The following is a 22,646-nucleotide window of genomic DNA, read 5'->3' as shown; positions in this document are numbered from 1 at the left end:
CTCATTTTGATTTTATTTTCCGGAAAACAAGAAAAAAATGTCTTTTCCTTTTACTCATCTAGTAAATGCATCTTGATTTAAGAATGTTTAGATATTTACACTGGAAACAAGACAGTACTAAGTAAGAAAAGCATTTTTTTTTTTGCAGTGAAGAAAGAAATTCATACAGGTTTGGAACAACTTGAGGGTGACTAAATGATGACAGAATTTTCATTTTTGGGTGAACTATCCCTTTAAGTAACATTTTGATTCTGAGGTGTCAATAAATGGCGTGACACCACTATGCAATTGAAATTAGAGGGCGTCTACCACAACTGCTTAATATTTAAAACTATAGCAAAGGGAATGGTTAGGTGAATGATGCTAATAAAAATGGTCATGATGGTGGAAAATCAGATGTAGTCCACAATCAGCTGTGGTGTGAATATGGCTTTACTTTCACAGAGATACACATTTTTCTGGTGCCATCCTCTTTCACAAAGAACACAAACAGGGTCTCACATGTGCATGACTTGTCAAAAAAAAAAAAGATTACACTGATCACAATAAAATTGCCTTCCTCCAGTATGAATGTACAGGTGATTGTAGAAATAGCTAAACTGCAATTTCTTTCCAGAATGAGTTTGCAAATGACGGGGTCAGTGTGATATGTGAAACTCTTCTCTCACTGAAGACACTTGTAAGGCTTCTTTCTAGTGTGAACTCCAAGCGGCAACCTCCCGCAGTTTCTCTTGAAGCCAATACGGAAGTGACTTAAACTGCAATTCATCGACTGACCACTAGGGACAGGCTCCAGAAGGGAGCAGAATTTCATTGTTAAAATGCTCAACTTTACAGCAGAAAAAAACATTTGTACCAGGCTGTAAACTTATGGTTTTGGTCTATACGGCTAATTTTGCCCTTTATGACAACTGTGAGGGGGGTGAATTTTTTTATAACTCATTCTTTTACATTATATAAACCTTTAAAGTTCTGCATAATTAAGGGCGTGGTCACTTTGAGTGACAGGTGGATTGCCGTTTGTCTGCTCTCTGTTAGTCATCACGTCACCTCAGCTCCACCCATGTCCCCGCCTCTTTGCCCATTTTCTATGCCAAGATGGCAACGGCCGGGTCGACCCTACTTTATGCTTCAAAACTGCTCTTCAGAATTGGGTGACACCACATCCATATTTTTTTACAGTCTATGGTGAACTCTTATGTGAATGTTAAGATTTGTTTTGTTTGAATAAGTCTTTCCACGATGGCACATGAAAGGCTAATCTCTGATGTGAATTTCTACATGATTCTTAAGGAGATTCTTGTTTGTGAACCTCTTTCCACACTGATGACATATAAAACGGCTAGCTTTTGAGTGAATCCTTTTGTGGCTATAAAGGTTTTCATTAAATCTAAAACTCTTTCCACACTGATCACATGTGTATGGCTTCTCTCCAGTGTGAACTCTCATGTGGGCATTAAGGGTTTTTTTGTAGGTGAAACTATTTCCACACTGAGGGCATATGAATGGCTTCTCTCCAGTGTGAATTCTAATGTGAATCTTAAAACTTTCTTTTTGTGAGAAGCTCTTCCCACACAGTGTGCATGTATAAGGACTTTTTCTAGTGTGGATTCTTATGTGGACATTTAGGTTTTTTTTGTGTGTAAAACTTTTTCCACACTGAAGGCATGTGAACGGCTTCTCTCCAGTGTGAACTCTCATGTGAATCTTAAGATTTCCTTTGAGGGAGAAACTCTTATCACACAGTTTGCATGTGTAAAAACTCTCTCCAGTGTGAATTCTCATGTGGGCATTAAGCATTTTTTTCTGTTTAAAACTATTTTCACACTGAGGGCAACTGTAAGGCTTAACGGCAGTGTGAATTCTCATGTGTCTGTTAAGGCATCCCTTTCGACTGAAAATTTTCCCACACTGTTCGCAGATGAATTGATTTTCTACAGTGTGAATTCTCATGTGGGCTGTTTTTAAAGCTTTTTCTTGTGAGGAAGTCTTCTCAGTCTGTGAGTGACTAAAAGTTTTTTCTCCAGCAATGAACTCATGTTTTTCATACAGCTCTTTTTCTTCCATTTCATTCAGTTCTTGACTCTCCTCCTCCAGCGGCAGCAGGTCTATGGCGGAAAGAGACAAATACAAGTTAAGCCCAGTTTAACGTCACAAAGCAATGGACATTTAGAGATGTAAAGTGTTAAATTCAACAACATGCACCGCAAAGGTACTGAAATACCCCTTTTCCACCAAAATGAACCGGGTGCTAGTTCAGAGCCAGTGCTAGTGCCAATTCGGAGTTGGTTCGACTGACGAGCCTTCTAAGAACCGGTTTGCAATATCCGAATATATAGTCTACCCGAGCTCAATCCCCACCGCGCATCACCTCACCCTGCCCTAAACTTTTCTTAGTTTGTGCTTAAATTAACAAAAAAACATTAGCTTTACTGTTATGTTGGTGTTAATTTCCACTCTGTTCTTATCAAATTTTTGTTTGAAATTAATTGTTTCGGACTAAAAATGGAATGGAACCCATGGATTTTAAGTTGATGGTGAAGGTGGACATTCTGTTGGCGATTGTAAGAATGATAAATGCATGTTGATGTCACAGCAATACATCTTGAATAAAATACACTATAGCATATAGTCATTTGTGTTTTTAATAGGATTAATCAAAGAAATTATCAAGATAATCATTAGTTGTAACCCTAACTTTTATCATAAGTTTCTTTTCTTTTTAGTGTTATTGCGGAGTAGACACATTTCATTATGATAGGTTTAATTTCCTTATAATTTGTAGCGCTGTTTTTAAACCTGTAGTCAAGCTATAATGTATTTGTTATTTATCATATCATGATCAAATCGGGGATTAAAAATGTATTGGTTTGTTCTGAGCAACAACAAAAAAAAAAGAGTTCTGGTTCAACGCCTCCTTAAAAGGTCAGATATAACGCAATAAAAACAACTTCTTTATTTATTAAGAAACAGAAGTGATTTTAAAATGTTATTTATGTATTTTAATTGAATTAGTTTACAGCAAAAGTTCAATGCCCCAATAGAATGGTGCAGGGATGACGTATTTTTTTTGGCCAACCAAGAAGCATCACCCTGGTTCCCTCAACAAAAAACAAACAGGATTTTTCCAGTGGCTTTTGGATTATTGCAGAAAATAAGGTCTGTGACTAACAAAAGCTTATGATTCTTACACATTTTGTTAATTGTGATAATCTTCACTTTTATTAATTTTGAAGTGTAAATACACTCGGCCGAAGTCAAAAGCTAAAAGTAGGCAATAAATTAACTGCACCATGGTCGCATGACTTCCACATCGCCATCAATAAGCTTCCGACAACTCAGTCTTTTGAAAAAAAAATATTTTCCATGAAAGTTCAAGTTATATAGTTTAATAAGAGTGTGATTATAAACACAAAAAGGCTTTGAAAGCAGACTAGAGTAGATGAGTTTACCTGTTTGGCTGATAAATCTCATCAGCCGCATTTAGTGTAGTTCCATTTAGCCACTTGTTCGCAACTGCCTTCACAAGAAGGTATTACTGCAGTATTTTATATTGTAGAATACAATGGGAACATATCTAGAGTTTGTGTTCTCCACAGACCTTATTTCAAGATGTATGTTAGTTCCATTTAGCCAATTGTTAGCAACCGCTTTTTATGAGACAAGTAAAAGCTTGAAAAAAAAATCACAATTGGGTAATAAAAGTCTGGAGCAGTCTTCCCAGCATTGTTTGGGAAGCAGACACACTCTGTCAGTTTAAATCTTGACTAAAAACACATCTCTTTAACCTGGCATACACATAATTTGATCAATTTCTATAATTTAAATCATTGTAAAGCTGCATAAATTAGGTCAGCCGGAACCGGGAACACTTCCCATAACACCTGATGTACTCGTTACATCATAAGAAGAATGGCATCTATGCTAATATTAGTCTCTCTTTTTATCCCGAGGTTTACAGTAGTCTGCCGGATCCAGGCCATATCCAGACCAGAATGGTGGACCTGCTCCTAGACAAGACCACACCGCAGCCCTGAAGTGTTAGCAGAGACTGTGTCAACTCCCCTGTGAACAGTGTTGCCAACTATTTTCCAAGGAAAGTAGCTAAAGCCAGCCCAAAAAGTCACTAGATGTCGCTAGATGACGTCATGCGTCAATTAGCATATCCGTGACGTCACCACGTTGTCCTTGCGTTCGGCCTGTCTAATGTGTTTTCTCTTAATCCGTGCTCACATACTGTATTTTAAAAGAATACAATACAGCCAACTGTCTAATAAATATGTTCTCATTTCCTATATCTTTTTTACATACAGTAGAACGAGTATGATATAGTGAATACATTTTTTTTTTTAACAATCTGAGAGATGTCTGAAACTGGATGAACTAAAGCTCTGTGAGAGAGTAATATAAGTGATAAGCACAAGAGAAGAATGGAAATCATAACGGGTCAAACTAAATTCTTTAAATATAAAACAAAGGAAGCAGATAAGTGATTGGTCCGTGGCAACACTGTGTGCTTGTGTAGCTCATTCCCGTCTGTCAGCTGCTGTGTGTGTTCAACGGCACGCGCTGCTCCTCTCAGCCACAGCCACCCTGAACAGGGTAAACGCAGAGAGAGGTGTGACGGCAGGGAGAAGGCAAGACCTCGCGCTCGCAGAACAGCACTGGCGACTTTTGCAAAATAAAGTAGCTGACGTTTGTCCAAAAAGTCGCTAGATTTGTCGCTAGTCGCTTTTTTGAAAATAAGTCGCCAAAGGGGTCTGAAAAATCGCTAAATATAGCGACAAAGTCGCTAAGTTGGCAACACTGCCTGTGAAGGCCTCATCGACACAACAAAAGTGTTTTTTTTCTCTGTAGAGATGAAAACATTATCAAAATGATTCCCGTTCACACGGATCCGCAGAAACGACTAAAAACGCTATATTATGCATGACAGACAAGTAATTGGCGATGTCACTTAGTAAAGAAAGACTACGCATTCAAACGCGCATGCCTATAGACTAAACACGTAAAACACATGTGCATGCCATTTTTAAAGTTTACACTAAAATGATAATGATATCGTTTTCAAAACTTGCATTTTGAAACATATTTCAAAGTTTGTATTCACAGGCCAACAATATGTTGTGTCAATGAATGTCCAGAATGCATTAAAAGTTTACTGTTTTTAGTTGAAATGTTGTTGTGAAAGCGTCCCCAGTTCTTGGAGGGCACCTGTCTAATCAAGGTCTTCATGTTTGTGAATTTTTTTATTAATTATGTCGAGCATTTAAATCTATAAATATTCAGAAACAGGTGCATTTGGCTATAGACAGCTAGTGTTTTATGTTTAACTTTTATTAGTCTGCAGATAAATATAGAAGAATAGTCTTGATAATATTGTTTTAAAATGGGAGAAATCACTGCCTATTCCAAATTTACAGGATTCGGTTAGATTTTTTTTGTCTGTAGAACAAAATGTATGGCATAAAAATATTTGCAACTATATTTTTTTTAGGGCTAAATGGTTATTAAGGATTTTGTTGCAACGCATAACAGAACATAAGGGAACTCTCAAGTAACTAATGGAAAATACTTAATGACAGCCTCAAAGTTCAAAGTTCCTTTAGTAGACCCTTAGCTTTTTTCTTGCAACCCATGTTTCACTAAGGCCGTATTTACTAGGGCTGTAATCAACCAAAGAAAATCTTGGCCGACTGAAGTCCTGAAATTTTAGACTAAAAATCGACTAAAAAGTACGTTAGGAAAAAAAGTCTGTTGGCTATGACAGCGTTGCATCACGTGCACCTGCGCAAAATCATAGTGTTACGGGTGTGCAGGCAGGAACAGGCAAAGACAGGTAGTAGAATACTCAAACAACGTTTAATACTAAGAAGACTCAAATATAACGAAGGAGCACACATAAAATATACGTACACAAACGAGATCGGACAGAGACTGAAGGAATGGGAGGAACTTAAATACAAACACAGATGACTAACTAACGAGGGGCACAGGTGATACAGATGAGGGTAACTAAGGAAACAGACAAGTGGCGGGAAACTCAGACAAAGGAACATGTGATAACTGAAACCAGGAAGTACAACAAACAACAGAGACAAACAAACTGTGACATAACGCCCCCCTCCCGATAGGCGCGTCCTCGCGCCGTAGAAGACACAAATAGGGAGGGAGGGAGGGTGGGCACCCTGGAGTTCTGAGGACGGGAGCACGGGCACCCTGGAGTTCTGAGGATGGGAGTGGGCCATGTGGGTGGGCCTCTGGTCCTGCCAAGGCGCCCAAAGACTCCTGTCCTGCCAAGGCGCCCAAAGACTCCTGACCCGCCATGGCCGCCCACGACTCCTGACCCGCCATGGCCGCCCATGGCTCCACCCTGGAGGCACCCCAGCCAGCCAGTCTCCTCTTGGCTGGAGTTGCTCCTCATCTTGGTCATCCACTGCTGAACTTGGCCCTGGTGTGTCCTCAGGGATGATGGAGCCAATGAGGACAGGGGGATTGTCCCAACACCTCAATCATGAAGACAAACCATGGCCAAGTTCCCCACTCCCTCACCTGTCCCAGGACACTTTCAATCCTAAGGCAGAGAAAATAAACATGTCTGTCAACAACAAATACAACAGCACAATACATTTCAGTAAAGATGTGTCTATTAACTTGCATACTTTTTATTTATTTTTTAAGTTGTAATAAGTTTATTTTTTTTACCTGCAAGGCAGGGGTGCAATCTTAAGAAAATTTTAAAATATGATGCATCAGTAGCCTACAAACATACAAAATACTCCAGAAATCATATTTATAGATACTCAAAGTCTATATTCTCGATTTTTCCGGCCTGGTAAATAAATACTCATTTGCTGCCTCATTTTAATAAAGCTGCTAAAAGTAACTTGATCCATAAAACAAAACGAAATATTACATCAGATCACCTAACGAATAAAGCTGTGCCGTGGTAACAGAAATAAAGACCACCGGCTTTTAAAACGTTTCGTTGGTTATTTTAGTAAATTAAAACACAATAGGCTACTTACATGTATAAGTGTTCCTCGGCCGCGGGATGGGCAGAGGAATAAACTGCACAGGATCCACTTGTTCTGGTTGGTTCTATCCTTCGCGGTCGGAGAGAAAGACGGTGGGTAGGGTTGCCAGGTCTCTGCAACAAAAGTAGTCCAAAACTCCCAATGCGATTTTCTGCATCGAGCGGCCGAATTATCCACTGCAGTTGTACGTTTGGGGGCGTTGGAGCGGCGAAATCGTACTTAAGGGGTAGAAACAAACCCGCGGAAATAATTTTTCACTCGAACTTGTGGAGTTCTGAGGACGGGAGCACGGGCACCCTGGAGTTCTGAGGACGGGAGCACTGGGGTCTGGCTGGCTGGGGTGCCTCCAGGGTGGAGCCATGGGCGGCCATGGCGGGTCAGGAGTCGTGGGCGGCCATGGCGGGTCAGGAGTCTTTGGGCGCCTTGGCAGGACAGGAGTCTTTGGGCGCCTTGGCAGGACCAGAGGCCCACCCACATGTGTGCCACCCACATGTCTCCCACCCACAGGTATATAGCCCCCCCCCCCCCCCCCCCCCCCCAAAACTTTCTTTGGGGAATTAAGGGCTGGAATGGAGGGCCTGTGGAATGGGACAGTCCTGCGAGGTGGAGCGGCCTCGTCGAAGGCTGGAGCGGGCTCGTCGAAGGCTGGAGCGGGCTCGTGGAAGCCTGGAGCGGGCTCGTGGAAGCCTGGAACGGAGTCCAGGAAGTCCAGGGGTGCTGGAGCGGAGTCCAGGAAGTCAAGGGGTGCTGGAGCGGAGTCCAGGAAGTTCAGGGGTGCTGGAGCGGAATCCAGGAATGCTGGAGCGGAGTCCAGGAGTGCTGGAGCGGAGTCCAGGAGTGCTGGAGCGGAGTCCAGGAGTGCTGGAGCGGAGTCCAGGAGTGCTGGAGCGGAGTCTAGGAGGGCTGGAGTGGAGTCCAGGAGGTTCAGGGGTGCTGGAGCGGAGTCCAGGAGGGCTGGAGCGGAGTCCAGGAGGGCTGAAGCGGAGTCCAGGAGTGCTGGAGCGGAGTCCAGGAGTGCTGAAGCGGAGTCCAGGAGTGCTGAAGCGGAGTCCAGGAGTGCTGGAGCGGAGTCCAGGAGTGCTGGAGCGGAGTCCAGGAGTGCTGGAGCGGAGTCCAGGAGGGCTGAAGCGGAGTCCAGGAGTGCTGGAGCGGAGTCCAGGAGTGCTGGAGCGGAGTCCAGGAGTGCTGAAGCGGAGTCCAGGAGTGCTGAAGCGGAGTCCAGGAGTGCTGGAGCGGAGTCCAGGAGGGCTGGAGCGGAGTCCAGGAGGGCTGGAGCGGAGTCCAGGATAGCTGGAGCGGAGTCAAGGAAACACGGAGCGGTAGGATCGCTCCCAAAGTCAATAAACCACCGCTCCAGTGAATCTGCCGTGGTAGCGACTGCCGCGACCGGAGACAGGCGCTTTGCGGCAGCTCTCCTCTTCCTCCTGGGCTTGGGGACAGGCAGGACCTTCCCGGCAGGCCCACTGGAGGTATTTGCAGAGGAAACTGGCTGCGGGTGAACTGACCAGGCAGCAAGCTTTTCTGAGGGGACTGGACGAGGACGACACCTATTCATAGGAACCTCTTCTATTATCTCGAACTCGGAACAATTTAGGGACAAAACCAGGTTGATTGTCTCGACTAGGGAAAAGGAACAGGCAGGTTCCAGGAACCGAATAGTGTCCTCGTCCAGGCCCATCAGAAAAAACGCATTAAGCGGCGCATCTGGCCAGTTCACCAGATAGGCTAGCTCAGAGAATTCCTCTACATACCTCTCCAGTGAGCGATCGTGCTGACGAATTCCCCAAAGGCGGTCCTCCGCTGAACCACCTTCCTCTGGGGATTCAGGAGAGATTGGGACCAGGAGAATACCCATCCCAGAGAGGTCCTCGTGCTGTTTGGGTCCGATCTTCTGTTACGGGTGTGCAGGCAGGAACAGGCAAAGACAGGTAGTAGAATACTCAAACAACGTTTAATACTAAGAAGACTCAAATATAACAAAGAAGCACACCTAACATATACGTACACACACGAGATCGGACAGAGACTGAAGGAATGGGAGGAACTTAAATACAAACACAGATGACTAACTAACGAGGGGCACAGGTGATACAGATGAGGGTAACTAAGGAAACAGACAAGTGGCGGGAAACTCAGACAAAGGAACATGTGATAACTGAAACCAGGAAGTACAACAAACAACAGAGACAGACAGAAACGCTAGCTGTGTCCCAATTCAAGGGCTGCATCCTTTGAAGGCCGTGTCCTTTGAAGTGCGCGGCCGACGCAGCCTTCAAAGGACGCTCTGAGACTCGTTTACAGTGGAAGGTATAGCGGATTGCGTCACCGCGGCGCGACGAAGGCTGTCCCAATTCGTAGGTCCTTCGAAGGCTCATTCAAAATACGGCCTGCAAATGCGTCCTTCTTTTCCCATGAAATGAAGGATACTCGGATGGATGCTTCGCAGCCTTGCCTACCCCAGAATTCATTGCGCGCCGCGACGTCAGATTTTTTAAGAGAAATTGCCAGATTACACTTTTAAATGCAAGTATTGGGTTTCAATTTACTCCAGTAATCTAATGTATCTACTGATAAAAATAAAATGTTGACTAATATGTTACCAACATACGATTTTATATAGTTTATATTCTTTATTATGCACATAAATGGGCCGAGGTAAACATCTTTAGTTGTTTTGTTTTTAGGCAGTTGAATATAACTTTAAAGTCCAGTATAAATGTTCATTTCAGTTCTCTTCAACGGCAGCTGTCAACAGTTGCTAAATATTACAAATAATGTAACGAAATACATTTACTCTGTATTTGAGTATAATTGTGAAGTACCTCAGACTTTTTTTATTCAACTTCATCTCAGAGGCAAATATTGTGGTTTTATGAAAAACTGACTTTTAACACATGGATATTACATTTTGATATTAGTTATCGTTTAAAAAAGAATCTAAAAATAAAATACACTAGAAATATGTCTTATAGATCAGGGATAGGCACCGTTGGTCTTGGAGGACCGCTGTCCTGCAGAGTTCAGCTCATAGAACAGTTATGCATGTTAAAATATTTTGTTGTTTGCTTTGAGGATGTGAGTTAATTTAATTTATTCTTCCCTCTTTCTGAAAACATCTTAGCGACATGGCAGCCGTCGAATAAGTCCGCACTGCAAACCTGTTGGTAGACAGTGGAAATATGCCCTGATCCAGATGATGTCCTGCTGACAGAGGCTTCACCAGGGTCAATAAAGCCCAGCTCAATAAAAGACTACATAAAAACATTTTCTTCCATCTGTTTTATGTACTGTTAATTTTAAAATTTATTTAGTTTTTCTAATCTTAAACGTAACTTATGTAAATAGTTGTAAAAAGTACTGTAAATAAAAATTTATAGAACAATTTATTTTTTCATTTACAAATTAATTGACATGACAAAAATAAATGTACAGAATTATTTATTTTATTTACAAATTATAACTTGCATAACAAAAATAATGTGTAGAACGGTAATATTTCATTTACACATTTTAATTTACAAAACCAAAATTTTAGTTCTCAACAATCTCTCAAGTAGAGAAAACAATCAGTCCATTCTCTCCCTGCTCTCCTCTGTCTCTCGCTGAAACTTCCTGTCCTCCCTCAGTATCTCCATCAGCTCATCCTCTCGTCTCGTCTCCTCTTGGCTGGAGTTGCTCCTCATCTTGGTCATCCACTGCTGAACTTGGCCCTGGTGTGTCCTCAGGGATGATGGAGCCAATGAGGACAGGGGGATTGTCCCAACACCTCAATCATGAAGACAAACCATGGCCAAGTTCCCCACTCCCTCACCTGTCCCAGGACACTTTCAATCCTAAGGCAGAGAAAATAAACATGTCTGTCAACAACAAATACAACAGCACAATACATTTCAGTAAAGATGTGTCTATTAACTTGCATACTTTTTATTTATTTTTTAAGTTGTAATAAGTTTATTTTTTTTACCTGCAAGGCAGGGGTGCAATCTTAAGAAAATTTTAAAATATGATGCATCAGTAGCCTACAAACATACAAAATACTCCAGAAATCATATTTATAGATACTCAAAGTCTATATTCTCGATTTTTCCGGCCTGGTAAATAAATACTCATTTGCTGCCTCATTTTAATAAAGCTGCTAAAAGTAACTTGATCCATAAAACAAAACGAAATATTACATCAGATCACCTAACGAATAAAGCTGTGCCGTGGTAACAGAAATAAAGACCACCGGCTTTTAAAACGTTTCGTTGGTTATTTTAGTAAATTAAAACACAATAGGCTACTTACATGTATAAGTGTTCCTCGGCCGCGGGATGGGCAGAGGAATAAACTGCACAGGATCCACTTGTTCTGGTTGGTTCTATCCTTCGCGGTCGGAGAGAAAGACGGTGGGTAGGGTTGCCAGGTCTCTGCAACAAAAGTAGTCCAAAACTCCCAATGCGATTTTCTGCATCGAGCGGCCGAATTATCCACTGCAGTTGTACGTTTGGGGGCGTTGGAGCGGCGAAATCGTACTTAAGGGGTAGAAACAAACCCGCGGAAATAATTTTTCACCCGTGGCAACAACTTAAAAGTAGCCTAATTCGGCTGAAAAAACGGGGACTTGGCAACACGGACGGCAGGCTGCATTTGAAGGCCCCTTCGAATTGAGACAGCCTTCGTCGCGCTGCGGTGACGCAATCGGCCTTCAAATGCGGCCTTTGAAGGATGCAGCCCCCGAATTGGGACACAGCTTGTGACACATAGCCTATGATTTCCGAAAATATAGTACTATGTTGTCAACTAGTGATATCATCAGAATCTTTGAGGAATATGCAACATAATTTAGACAATTGTTTTTGTCATATGTATTATAATAACTGCCATACACTTCAGCATAATTTCAGCCGCTCTGTGCAGCTTGAACATAGGAGCTCAGCTCAACTTCGTGGCTGAGACACGAACAGACTATTAAAATAAAGCTTTTACTCTTAAACACAAAAGGCACGTCCACTTTAATAAAAAAAAGGAATATTTATTAAACAAGCCAGATCAAGAGCAGAAACTAAATAAAGTGCATAACTGAAAAATAAAGCATAGGCTCAAAACTAATACAAACAGTGGGCACAGCGCATTAGGCTCCAAATAAAAACTAAAATAATAAAGTGCCCAAATCCAATAAATAATACTAGAAATAAATTTGCAGTTTGCACAAAAATAAAAGGGACGGGGCAACTCAAAACAGATGGGGCAACCTAAAGCAGACAAGTTAGCTTACCGTTTTTACCGACCTCTAACCGACGTAATTTCCCCATGTCGGTTATTTCGGTTTTAGTTACGTGACTGCGCCCCGTCAGTCACATCAAGTGCAGATTGCAGGCACACAGAAAGATGCAGGACTTAGGAGCAGTTATCTTTGTTTATAGATGCTCAGAATTACTGTGGTAATTGCATGTTTTACACAGTATACACGCAAGTTAATCGCCGTTCTTATATGCGCTGATACACACACAGAGACGGCGCTCGCAAGCCCCGAAGCCAGATCACTTTCACTTGCGTCCTCATGAAGTTTGTCAATTAAATTTGTTTAAAGGCTTGTCAGTTTGAACATTAAAACGATTGTGCACTATTCAAGAACAACGTTATGGAAAACGTCTCCCTTCAGTGCTCATGAGCTGTTTTCTGTGACACAGAGCCAAGCCGTGTCTCTGACAGCGCGCGCCCTGAAGCCAGATCACGTTCACTTGCGTCCTCACAAAGCTTTGTCATTTGTATGTGTTTTAAGGCCTGCCCGTTTGAACATTGAAGCGATTTTAGTCCATCAGATGTGTATTATGTTGAACTAATGCCTGATATATTGTGACACACGAACACTCAGACAGTAGTTCGCACATCACGTGAAGATCGCGCGCAGAAACGCAGTGTCAACGCTGCCCTGTGATTTATCACTAAAGTAGCTTAGAAACTCGAAACCGTTAGATTTTAATACCTTTGAAGTAAGCTTCATAATTAATAGAGACGTATGACTAATTCACACACACAATCACGCTCTCGTTAATGCATTCAAATAAATGTAATGTAGGCCTACTGTGCAAATTTATCTGATGTACAACAAACAGAAATCTGCCCCATAGACAATAACTGCTGAAAGTGAACCGTTTCCTTCAAGTATTTCAAAATCACAAAGAAATGCACTTTCATAAGAAAAAATATCCCACCTTTAATAGTAGAAAATATTTACAGAAAAACCTTATCAGTGAACTATGAGGGCAAAACGAGGAAGGCAAAAAAAGAAGAAGAGCAAAATAATCGTTCATTAATCGTAATCGAGGTAAAATGTTCAATTAATCGAGATTTTTATTTTTGGTCAAATCGTTACAGCCCTACAGCGTACGTCAGACCACCTTTAATATTTTCTATTACTCGAATATTGTAGTACAGCTCTATAGTTTAGTAATTGTTAAACTTAGAAGTCATTGGTCCATTCGTAACTATAACAACCACTTCTCCATTGCTGTGTTTTGCCAGAAACTAACAAAATGCTTAGTATAAACACTTAGGTAAGGGTGACGGTCCTATTGACCGACCGCCACTGGTTATAAAGTTACTGGACGATTTATTGGCAAACATTCTTTGATCACTTTCTGAATCTTATTTAATAACAATTGAAATAACAGATTATTTAATGCTACTAAGAGAAAGTTATGTTGATTGTTTAGTCACTGGCTTGGTTAACTGATGCATAAACACTACAGTATCCGGTTGTTAAGACTGACGTCACGCGGCAACGCTTCCGGGTCCAAGCGTTCCATCTCATACGACAAGAAAAACAACAAAATGGTGTAATGCTACAAAAAATATATAATCATAACCTTTATCTCCATACCAAAATTCCAGATGGCCAGACAGTGATTCATCTTTTATAAATCGATAAAATATTAATGTCTGTGACGCTGTGAGCACAGAGCCTGTTGTGTAGACTGTAAGTATTTAAAATGTTTAACTTTTTTAAATGTTTGATGTTTAATATGAATAAATAGCGCTCATAAACGGCCATCGAGGGCATTCTCAAGTGAAACGAGTTGAGGCTTGGACCCAGTGTTTTAAGTTTAAAAACATGTGTTTAAAAAAAAAAAAAAAAAAAGTGTTTTAAGTTTAGAAACATTTTGAGTTCCCCCCTCTCTTGCCTCACAGTGGTTTGGTCCACCACGCACCTACAAACACAACTCCGGTGGGAAAGAACAAAATTCTTCAGTAGTTGTGGAACTCAACTGACTTTTATTCACTTTAAACATCATATGAAGTGATTATTTTCTCTTTAATACAGACGATGCTGAGTTATTACTAAATTAACAATGACAAAAATTATAATAACCAATGTATTTTTCCATGATTCCAATATGTTAGCTATTATTGTTTGGTAGCTTGTTTTAAGTCACCCACTACAACTAACATGGTGATAAGCCTATGTGTGAACTGATATTAGGCTAATATTGTAGATCTACCGCTGCGTTGGGTTTTGCTCAATACTATGATAATTTAATAATTATATTACAGCGTGGGGAATCTATTATAACTCGTATTTAAACACCTATTGTTGTGTGTGTGTTGCCAGATAAAATGACAGAGAAAAGAAAAACAGACAAAGATCATTCAGTGCACCAATACGCCACACATATCCTTATAAGTACAATGTTGGCTGTATTATTTGTGCCTTTGAGAAATGTTGTTTATTGTCCCCCTCAACTATTAGATGAAATGTATGCCCATGTCTGCAAAGACATTTTTGTGGCACTATGACGTCATAATTCTACACTTTTCAGATTCTGACGTTTTCTTGGCTCGTTTTTTTTTTTTGGAATAACAAGGACGTTTTGAGTTTTGAAACTTATAGGATATATTTATAGTATAACGACTACTTAACTGTCAAAAGATCAAGGACGTTTTTAATTCTCAGTTCATGACCCCTTAAATGTTACACAAAATAATTTTGTTTAGGCTACATTTAAAGGAACACGCCACTATTTTTGATAAATTTCCAACTCCCCTAGAGTTAAACAGGCGCAATGATATTACCCAGCTAGGTAACTTCCAACGTTGGTTATCTTGACAGACGTTAGCCTGTTTTCAGGCGCTGCGTAATATCATTGCGCCTGCTGCACCCATGGAACGGCAGCAAAGTTCCTTGATTATTACGCAGGAATGAGAGGAAAGTTCCTAGCCATATCGGCCTAGAAAATCGCAACTTTTCATTTTCCATAGGTCTTAGTACACGATGTAACTACAGAAGGGTCGAGTTTTAAATAGGAAAAATATCGAAAGTCTTTGGTAATTTTTGAGTGAGATGCTAATAGTCTAATCAGATTCAATGATCTATGCTAAGTTATGCTAAAAGTGCTACCGCCAGTGCTAAAACTCAACTGTTTAAAGTCCCAGTGAACCGGAAGTTGCAACTGACTTTATTTCAGTGCTGTGACGTATTTCCAGGTGAAACGGAATATTGAATAGAGGGCAGGGTTTTACTTCAGCGCTCCTCCTCTCCATCTCGCGCTCATAGCAGACTAACGGATGGAGGGGAGTGGTTAAGGATATTCAAACCCAAGCCGGCGCATAGTCGTCATCGGAAAGGGAACGCCATTCAAGACCGGAAGTTACTTTTCAAATTTTGATTAAAGATTACCGCAGCAAACAATTTTTTTCTGTGTATTAACTTGCACGGATTAGTTGTTCACCCTAAGACCTATGTGGGCTAACAAATTAAATAAGATTGATTTTGATTTCATGAGGACTTTAACTCTAGGGGAGCCTATTTTTCAAAAATAGTGGCATGTTGCTTTAATGCGCGACATGTCATTGATTTCAGTACAGATTCTGTAAATTTTAAAAAGGGATCAAAAAATGACTGAGTTCAGCTTTGAAAATGAAACCAACCTGTTTGTTCCTCTGTGTCTTCTTGTTTTACTCTGAATGTTTCTTCTTCATCAATCTTCATTTCTTCTCTCTCTTCTTTAAAAAATGTTATCTTTGTTTGTTCCTCAGTATCTTCTTGTTTCACTGTGAATGTTTCTTCTATCTTCATTTCTTCACTCTCCTCTTTAATAAACGCCATCTTTATAATAGTGTCACATGGATCTCAGCTGCTTCACCAAGAGTTTTTCTGTGGGTTTGGACACTTTCATGATTAAGATGAGAATAATTAACAGAAAGAAAAATAAATTAAAACTAAATCTCTGGGTGCATCTCAATCAGCTCCCTAGTTTAGTAGTTCAGCGCACTGGTAAGAGAATCAGTCAGAGTGAGAGTTAATGGATTTAAATTACCTGATTAGACAAGCACTAATTCAAGGGGGCTTGGCCATGGACCCCCCTCCAGACAGAGAGATATGGACTTGATAATAGCGTGTAATTTTTCAGACTCAAACCACTGTTGCTTCTGCTACCAATTGCTTTTAGAGGGAAAAGCTGCCCAACACTGCTGGTCTAGGATCTGTTTCCTTCGTAATAATAGCATATTATTAGCGAAAAAAAGCCAGTGCATGTCTGCATTACCGACGTGTTTTCGCTTCGGTGAGCAATGTAGCCAATTACAGACATGTTTGTTGATTTCTTAAACGCAATGACCAATCACCAATTTCAAGTGTTGAAATTAGAATCCACTCACCGCTCGAGTTTTTGACAAGTGCTGAGTTCTACACGCGCGCAAATCCTCCCTAACAAAGTGTAGACATTCTGTAAATAAGAAATGTATTGTGTCGTCAGCATCACTGATTAATATAGCGGAACTTTATGGGATTGCATTCATTGAATGAGTGACAGCTTTTAGTGATTATAAAGGGAGCGCTCTTTGAGCACTGTATGTGTGATATTAAAAGTAATATTAATAGGCCAATAATATATTAAGAATGTGTATACATTTGTTGTTTACCATTCTTGACAAGCGGCCACATACATGCTTCAATACACAGACCATTTCCACATATAAATACTGGATTCACGCTCAAAATTGTGATGGCTGACAGTGATAAATATGTATGAAATCAGGCTCATATAAATGTCAGGGAATGATTCGGCTGCACGTCAATATCATGGATCAATGGATCTTTGGTAAATTGTAAGGAACACTATATTGAGTCCAACCTTTAGTTTAAACTGATAACCGTTTGTTTTACTTGTATTTTCTCTTATTAAATCCAGTCATGCAGCAGCAGCTCTTCTGCTAGTCAGTCCCGGCTGAGGTGGCGTGCTCCGGCGGGAAAGTCGTTGCGTACCCTCTACAGATGTTACTACAACAGTGATATTTAACCAATCTGTTATTATTGTGGAAAGAATCACACTTTGGGGGATATTCGTGGTCTGTTGGAAGTACCGTGTTGATGCTTTTATACTTTTAAACGTCCTTTTAATGTTTGATGGTTCAAGGGTGAGTATAATAATATCATCTTGTTGTACCCATTATTAAAAAAAAAGGTTTTATTGCGTTCATAGAGCGAGCCTTCACTGATTGTTTACAGCTTAAAGGAAGTTACACCCATAATTCGCGCAGAGCGTCATGCGGTGTTGGAATAAGGTGGATAGGCAGTTCGTGAATTCGTGTTATTGACCAACTGATTCACGATATAGGGAGCGAAATGAGACGCACCTTTTCTGTCACTCGTATGAGCTTTACTGACAACCTAACGTACATTAATGTTATTAGATAAAGCATTACAATGTTACATATAAGAATTAATAATCATTTTTGTACTGCTCTCTATAAAATCGTCTGAACGGGTTGTACTGATTTAAAAACTTTATATGATTAAAAACACCTTACTTCAGTGGAAAAACAGACGCAGGGAGGCGCGGTGCAGTCTTATGACGTCACATCAAAGACCAAAATAAAAGTCTTTTACACACGCTAAAATAGTTGACATTTACATACAGAAAACACACATAGTAAGATGAATTTAATACATGAATCGTAGATTCTCAACGCTATCAGTACCATTGAGCTTCTGGCTTAAATCTAAATGCAAACAAGAGAAACTCTCAATTCATAATATATTATGAATTGCAATATTATGAATTGCAAGTATATTCTGAATCAGTAAAGTCAATAAACTTGGTTACATTTACAAAGGATTAGAAAGAAATCTTGAATGTTTTAAACTCATAACAAATGTGTAGAGCAACATGGAGCAACAAACTGAATCACAATAATCTTAATTTACCTTATTGTACCAGTTACCTTATCACAATGTATTTATGCATCTTATTCCATTTCAACTTCTACCCAGAATATAAGTACAGTAAATAAAAAAATGGCCATGACTATAAAGGATATTACATTGATGGTGGGTTCAAAACAATTGTCTGAATGGAACACGTAAATTAAAATGCTTAAAATCATTACTTCTAAATGGTTATGAAATCTCAAGTTCAAATTCAAGAAAGCTTTATAGTCATTCCGCTATATGGAGACATACAAAGGAATGAAATGGCGTGCCTAACAGGGTCACGGTGCTGCATTTAAACATATAAACCTACAACTTTTAACCGAAAGTATAATTAGAGTAACAGTATAGTGAGACCGGAGGCATCACTCACACCTCCTCAGATCGCATAATTTTGTGAAAAAATGCTCTTATAAATGTGACGTAATTGCACAAAGCAAGGTCCATAAAGACATGGAGTCAGCAGTGTGAAGATCAGAGGACTGAGCACACAACAATAACCTTAGAAAATTAGGGAAATTTCCTTTCACTAACAAGCTACAGATTACAAAAAAAAATAAAACTGGTCTATATCAAAAGAAAAAAATAAATGACATTTTAATGATCAATTTTCATGTACAGATGCATAACAAATCAAACTCATATTAAAAATGATTTATAAAAATAAAGCTATTGTTACATATGTATTAATTTGCTGTCTCATTTCAAAAGGAATTTGTGTGTGTGTGTGTGTGTGTGTGTGTGTGTGTGTGTGTGTGTGTGTGTGTGTGTGTGTGTGTGTGTGTGTGTCTGTCTGTCTGTCTGTCTGTGCATATGTATGTGAGTGTTTAACTGATTGCTAAATTCTGCTTCATGTACAATCTGTTGGAATTAGATTTTAACCTCTTATTAACTGCGTGCAAGAAGGTGTCTCAAATCCCCAGCTAAGCTTAAAAGAAAATCTGCCTCGATTCGTCTAGCATTCTCGATTAATAGCATTCAGGACACAGTGCTGATAGTCAGACATATCTGGCTTAGCCCTTCTCTTCGGAGCCAGAGTACGGCAAGAAGATGTTTCAGGTGTGCAGGGTGGTGGCATATCAAGGGAGACAGGAGATCCAGGTCGTGTGGTGTTGGCCTGGGTTTGGGTCAGTGACCGTTTCCCTTTTGGGATAAACAGGAAACACTCAGTCGGGTACTACTTCAAATTGTCCCAAAATGATTGCCAACAGTAATATCTAATAAATTATCTTACCACGTCTGGAAGAGGAACATTCAGCAGAGGAGTGGAATGCCTTCTATCACTTCCATGGTGTGATCGGTGACCAGAAGAGTTGGAGAGCTTGCTTATAGGACTATGATTATCTTCTACAACCAATTTAGATCATTCTGATGTTGAGAACAATGGCACTCCCTCTCATGTGGTGTCGCTGAACAAACCTCCACAGCTTTTTCCACTGTGCAAGAGTGTAATGAATGCTACACAACATATCTTTCACATTCAGAATCTTCTGAGGATGAATCTGGCAGCTGTCTACTCCAGGCCAACTGGTCAGTATGATCCATGGATAATTCTGCAATTAAACCAAATACGAATTGAAACTATTTTATTTATATTTAAGCTTTATATTTGCCAGTTATCCTGGCAAACGGACAACTTTATTATGCAGTGTGATTATTTACACTACAATATGCAATGATGATCTGTCATTCATACTAACAATACTGCTCTCTTTCTGTTCAACACTAGTCTATTAAAGTAGTTGTCTCTACTTTAGAGAGTGGTTTGAACAGTGGTAGCAGGGGCTTGGTTCTACAGGATTTCAGAAGGCTTTGGAAATGCCTGCAAACCTATATTCTTACCTAGATATACAACATTGAAAATGGTATTAATACATCACTCTTCACACTATTTTGTGATGAACGTGTTATTGGCAAACACTTTAGAAAAACCTGATTTCTAATAGGTTCAAGGAATGTATTCCCTTCACTAACTGTTGAGACATCATCTTCTGCCCTGAAATTATTACATAAATGAGCTTACTTTTTGCATGTAAAACAATGTATAAACAGGGTTCCCACGCTTCTTGAAAGTCCTTGAATTTCAGACACATGGATTCAAGGCCTGGAAAGTACTTGAAAACAAACATAGGTCCTTGAAAGTGCTTGAATTAAGTGTGCACTAAATTTTGTTAGAGTAGCATTACATTTACATACACTATTACAAAAATTGGCCTTAATGCGCTGCCAAAGCCAGAAAAAAGTGGGAAAAACCTGAAAAAATGGATTGTGATCACGTGCAGTCAGCTCTGCATAATGAGCACATAACGTGGAGCTTTTTAACAGGCTTAGTGCCAGGGAAGTGCAAATTCAGTGATGCTTGGCTCAGTGTTGATCTACATAAAAATTGGTTTATCAAAGTTCCAACGTATAACGCTTAATAAAGTGGTGTTTATCAGCGCAGCACTCCTTTGTTTACAGAGGTTATTGGGGAAACCAATATATTTCTGCTGTTGCATGAGCGCCATCTACTGTCAAAGAGTGAAATTGCATTTTCAGCGCGCCAGTTGGTTTGTTCAGACTAATGCATATTAACCCATATTTTTACACAGCTTACACAGAGTTGTAAATGTTAACTGGTGGATCGATGAGAAGCTAATGTGCTTTTATAACATATCTAGAATATTAAGTTTTATTAATATATTAATATAAATATAAAGTTGTATTAGTATTAATATAAAGTAAGTCATTTTATGGTTTAGGATGTTTCCACAAACACTGATCTCACCCTGGGCAGGTCTTAAAAGCCTTAAAATAGATTTTTAAAAAGATACCATGTACAGGTGATTAATAAATAATTTTGCATATTTTTTTTTCATGTATACAATATTATCTCTATATTTTGATGTTTTAATGAAGTAATAATTTATAAAAAAGAAAACTAAAACCAGTGTGAAATAAATGTTAAAAGCAGGAATTGTTAAATGTTGTACACTCTCTTGTACACTCCACCAGCCTTTCTCCTCATTAGATTTTTAAAAAAGTCGCATGCCCCTAAAATTTTATTTAGTTGTCAGTTTATGCCTTAGCGTTACTGCAGTAATGATAGACACAGGTACAGTAGGTATTTGATATACTGTGCAGATTGGCAGTAACACATCCACCTTTAACGTATTTATTATGCATGATTTAAAATAAAAGGTGCTTTAAAAAGTCCTTGAATCTGATGTGCATGAAAGAGTGGGAACCCTGTATAAGATACTTTGGACTACATTTATGCACTTACCTTCAATATAATCATCATATTTTCTCTTTTTACAACACTTTGTTTACTTCCTGTTCTTATCTGTCATAGTTGTGGTACTCTCATAGTAAATTTTGGCTGATGACGTGTAGTCATAGAGCTCACAATTTTTCTCATTTAGAAATTAAAACAAGTTAAATACTAATATAAAGTAACGTGAGCCCCAAATCATAGTAAGAGAGTCATCTTACCTGATGTCATTTTTATCTTCAACATTTGGAACATGAGTCAGTCCTCTGTTGGGTCTAAGTTTTGTTTACAGACTGATTGCACCTGGGTCTTTGGCCATTGCACAACATTATCTTCCAGGATCCATTTTTTTGGGGGGATGCTTCAAAATGTTTGTCATCCTCAATCTAAACAGCCCTTGCAAAAAACATGTCTGAAACTAATACTAAAGGAAAACTTTAAAAAAGCCCACTGCCCACCCAAAAAAATCTGTGATTTATTCTATAACATGCAACAAAGGGATGATGGCATATCCTCCACTATGTGGTAGACAAACAGCTTTTTTTCAAGTCCTGGATTTGTAGTAGCTGTGTTTTAGCCATGCTGTGGATACTTTCAATAAAGACAATGGTTAGGAGTTGTGACTGGCAAGGCTTTTTCAAAGAGGTTGGAGGTTTGACGATCTGGAAAGACACTGCAAACCAATTTGCCATCTGGTGATTTTTTAGTCATGAATGCAATGCCAAAATCCGTCCCTCTGCTTTACTGACAATGGCTGCAGTTGCCTTTGCTTCTGTTTCCTTTTTTTTAGCACACTCCTTCCCTGCACTGTTAACGATTTTCTTGTATTTTTACAGTACATTATTGGCAGCACGGTTGCCAGCAAGTTACTGTATTTTGATTTACAGTACACAGGATATTTTTACCATATTTTGCTATTTTGGTCTGCCTATGCTGTACAGAGGTGTCAAGTAACGAAGTACAAATACTTCGTTACCTTACTTAAGTAGGAATTTTGAGTATCTATACTTTACTGGAGCAATTATTTTTCAGCCTACTTTATACTTCTACTCCTTACATTTTCAAGCAATTATCTGTACTTTCTACTCCTTAGATTTTAATAATAGCCTCGTTACTCCTATTCCATTTCGGCATTTTTTTATTCCGGCTTGTCTTAAAAAAAAAA

The 22,646-nt window shown here is 39.6% G+C and overlaps 1 protein-coding gene across 2 annotated transcripts; it reads right to left on the bottom strand.

Moving 5' to 3' along the window:
* Positions 1-144: 144 nt before the first annotated feature.
* LOC307127224 (uncharacterized protein) lies at positions 145-17,882 on the bottom strand. 2 transcript variants are annotated; one of them, XM_079818343.1, is made up of 3 exons: positions 17,829-17,882; positions 15,948-16,173; positions 145-2,108 (listed from the first exon to the last, which is right to left on the bottom strand). In XM_079818343.1, the coding sequence occupies exons 2-3, from the start codon at positions 16,123-16,125 to the stop codon at positions 1,258-1,260; spliced, it is 1,029 nt and encodes a 342-aa protein (XP_079674469.1). In that variant the 5' UTR covers positions 16,126-16,173; positions 17,829-17,882; the 3' UTR covers positions 145-1,257. The 2 variants fall into 2 exon arrangements, with proteins under 2 accessions (XP_079674469.1, XP_079674470.1); XM_079818344.1 differs by lacking the exon at positions 17,829-17,882 and having other exon boundaries at positions 15,948-16,650.
* Positions 17,883-22,646: the final 4,764 nt, after the last annotated feature.

This window comes from Gobio gobio (assembly GCF_949357685.1).
Source record: "Gobio gobio genome assembly, chromosome: 5".
Classification (NCBI taxonomy): domain Eukaryota; kingdom Metazoa; phylum Chordata; class Actinopteri; order Cypriniformes; family Gobionidae; genus Gobio; species Gobio gobio.
Note: the sequence above shows the minus strand (reverse complement) of the source record. Positions and strands in the feature narration are given on the sequence as shown.

Excerpts from the sequence above, each read along its gene's own strand:
- LOC307127224 (XM_079818343.1), bottom strand. The coding sequence starts at position 16,125 with ATGGCGTTTATTAAAGAGGAGAGTGAAGAAATGAAGATAGAAGAAACA. Across the intron at positions 2,109-15,947 it reads AGACACAGAGGAACAAACAG|ACCTGCTGCCGCTGGAGGAG; the intron begins GTTGGTTTCATT and ends TTTCCGCCATAG.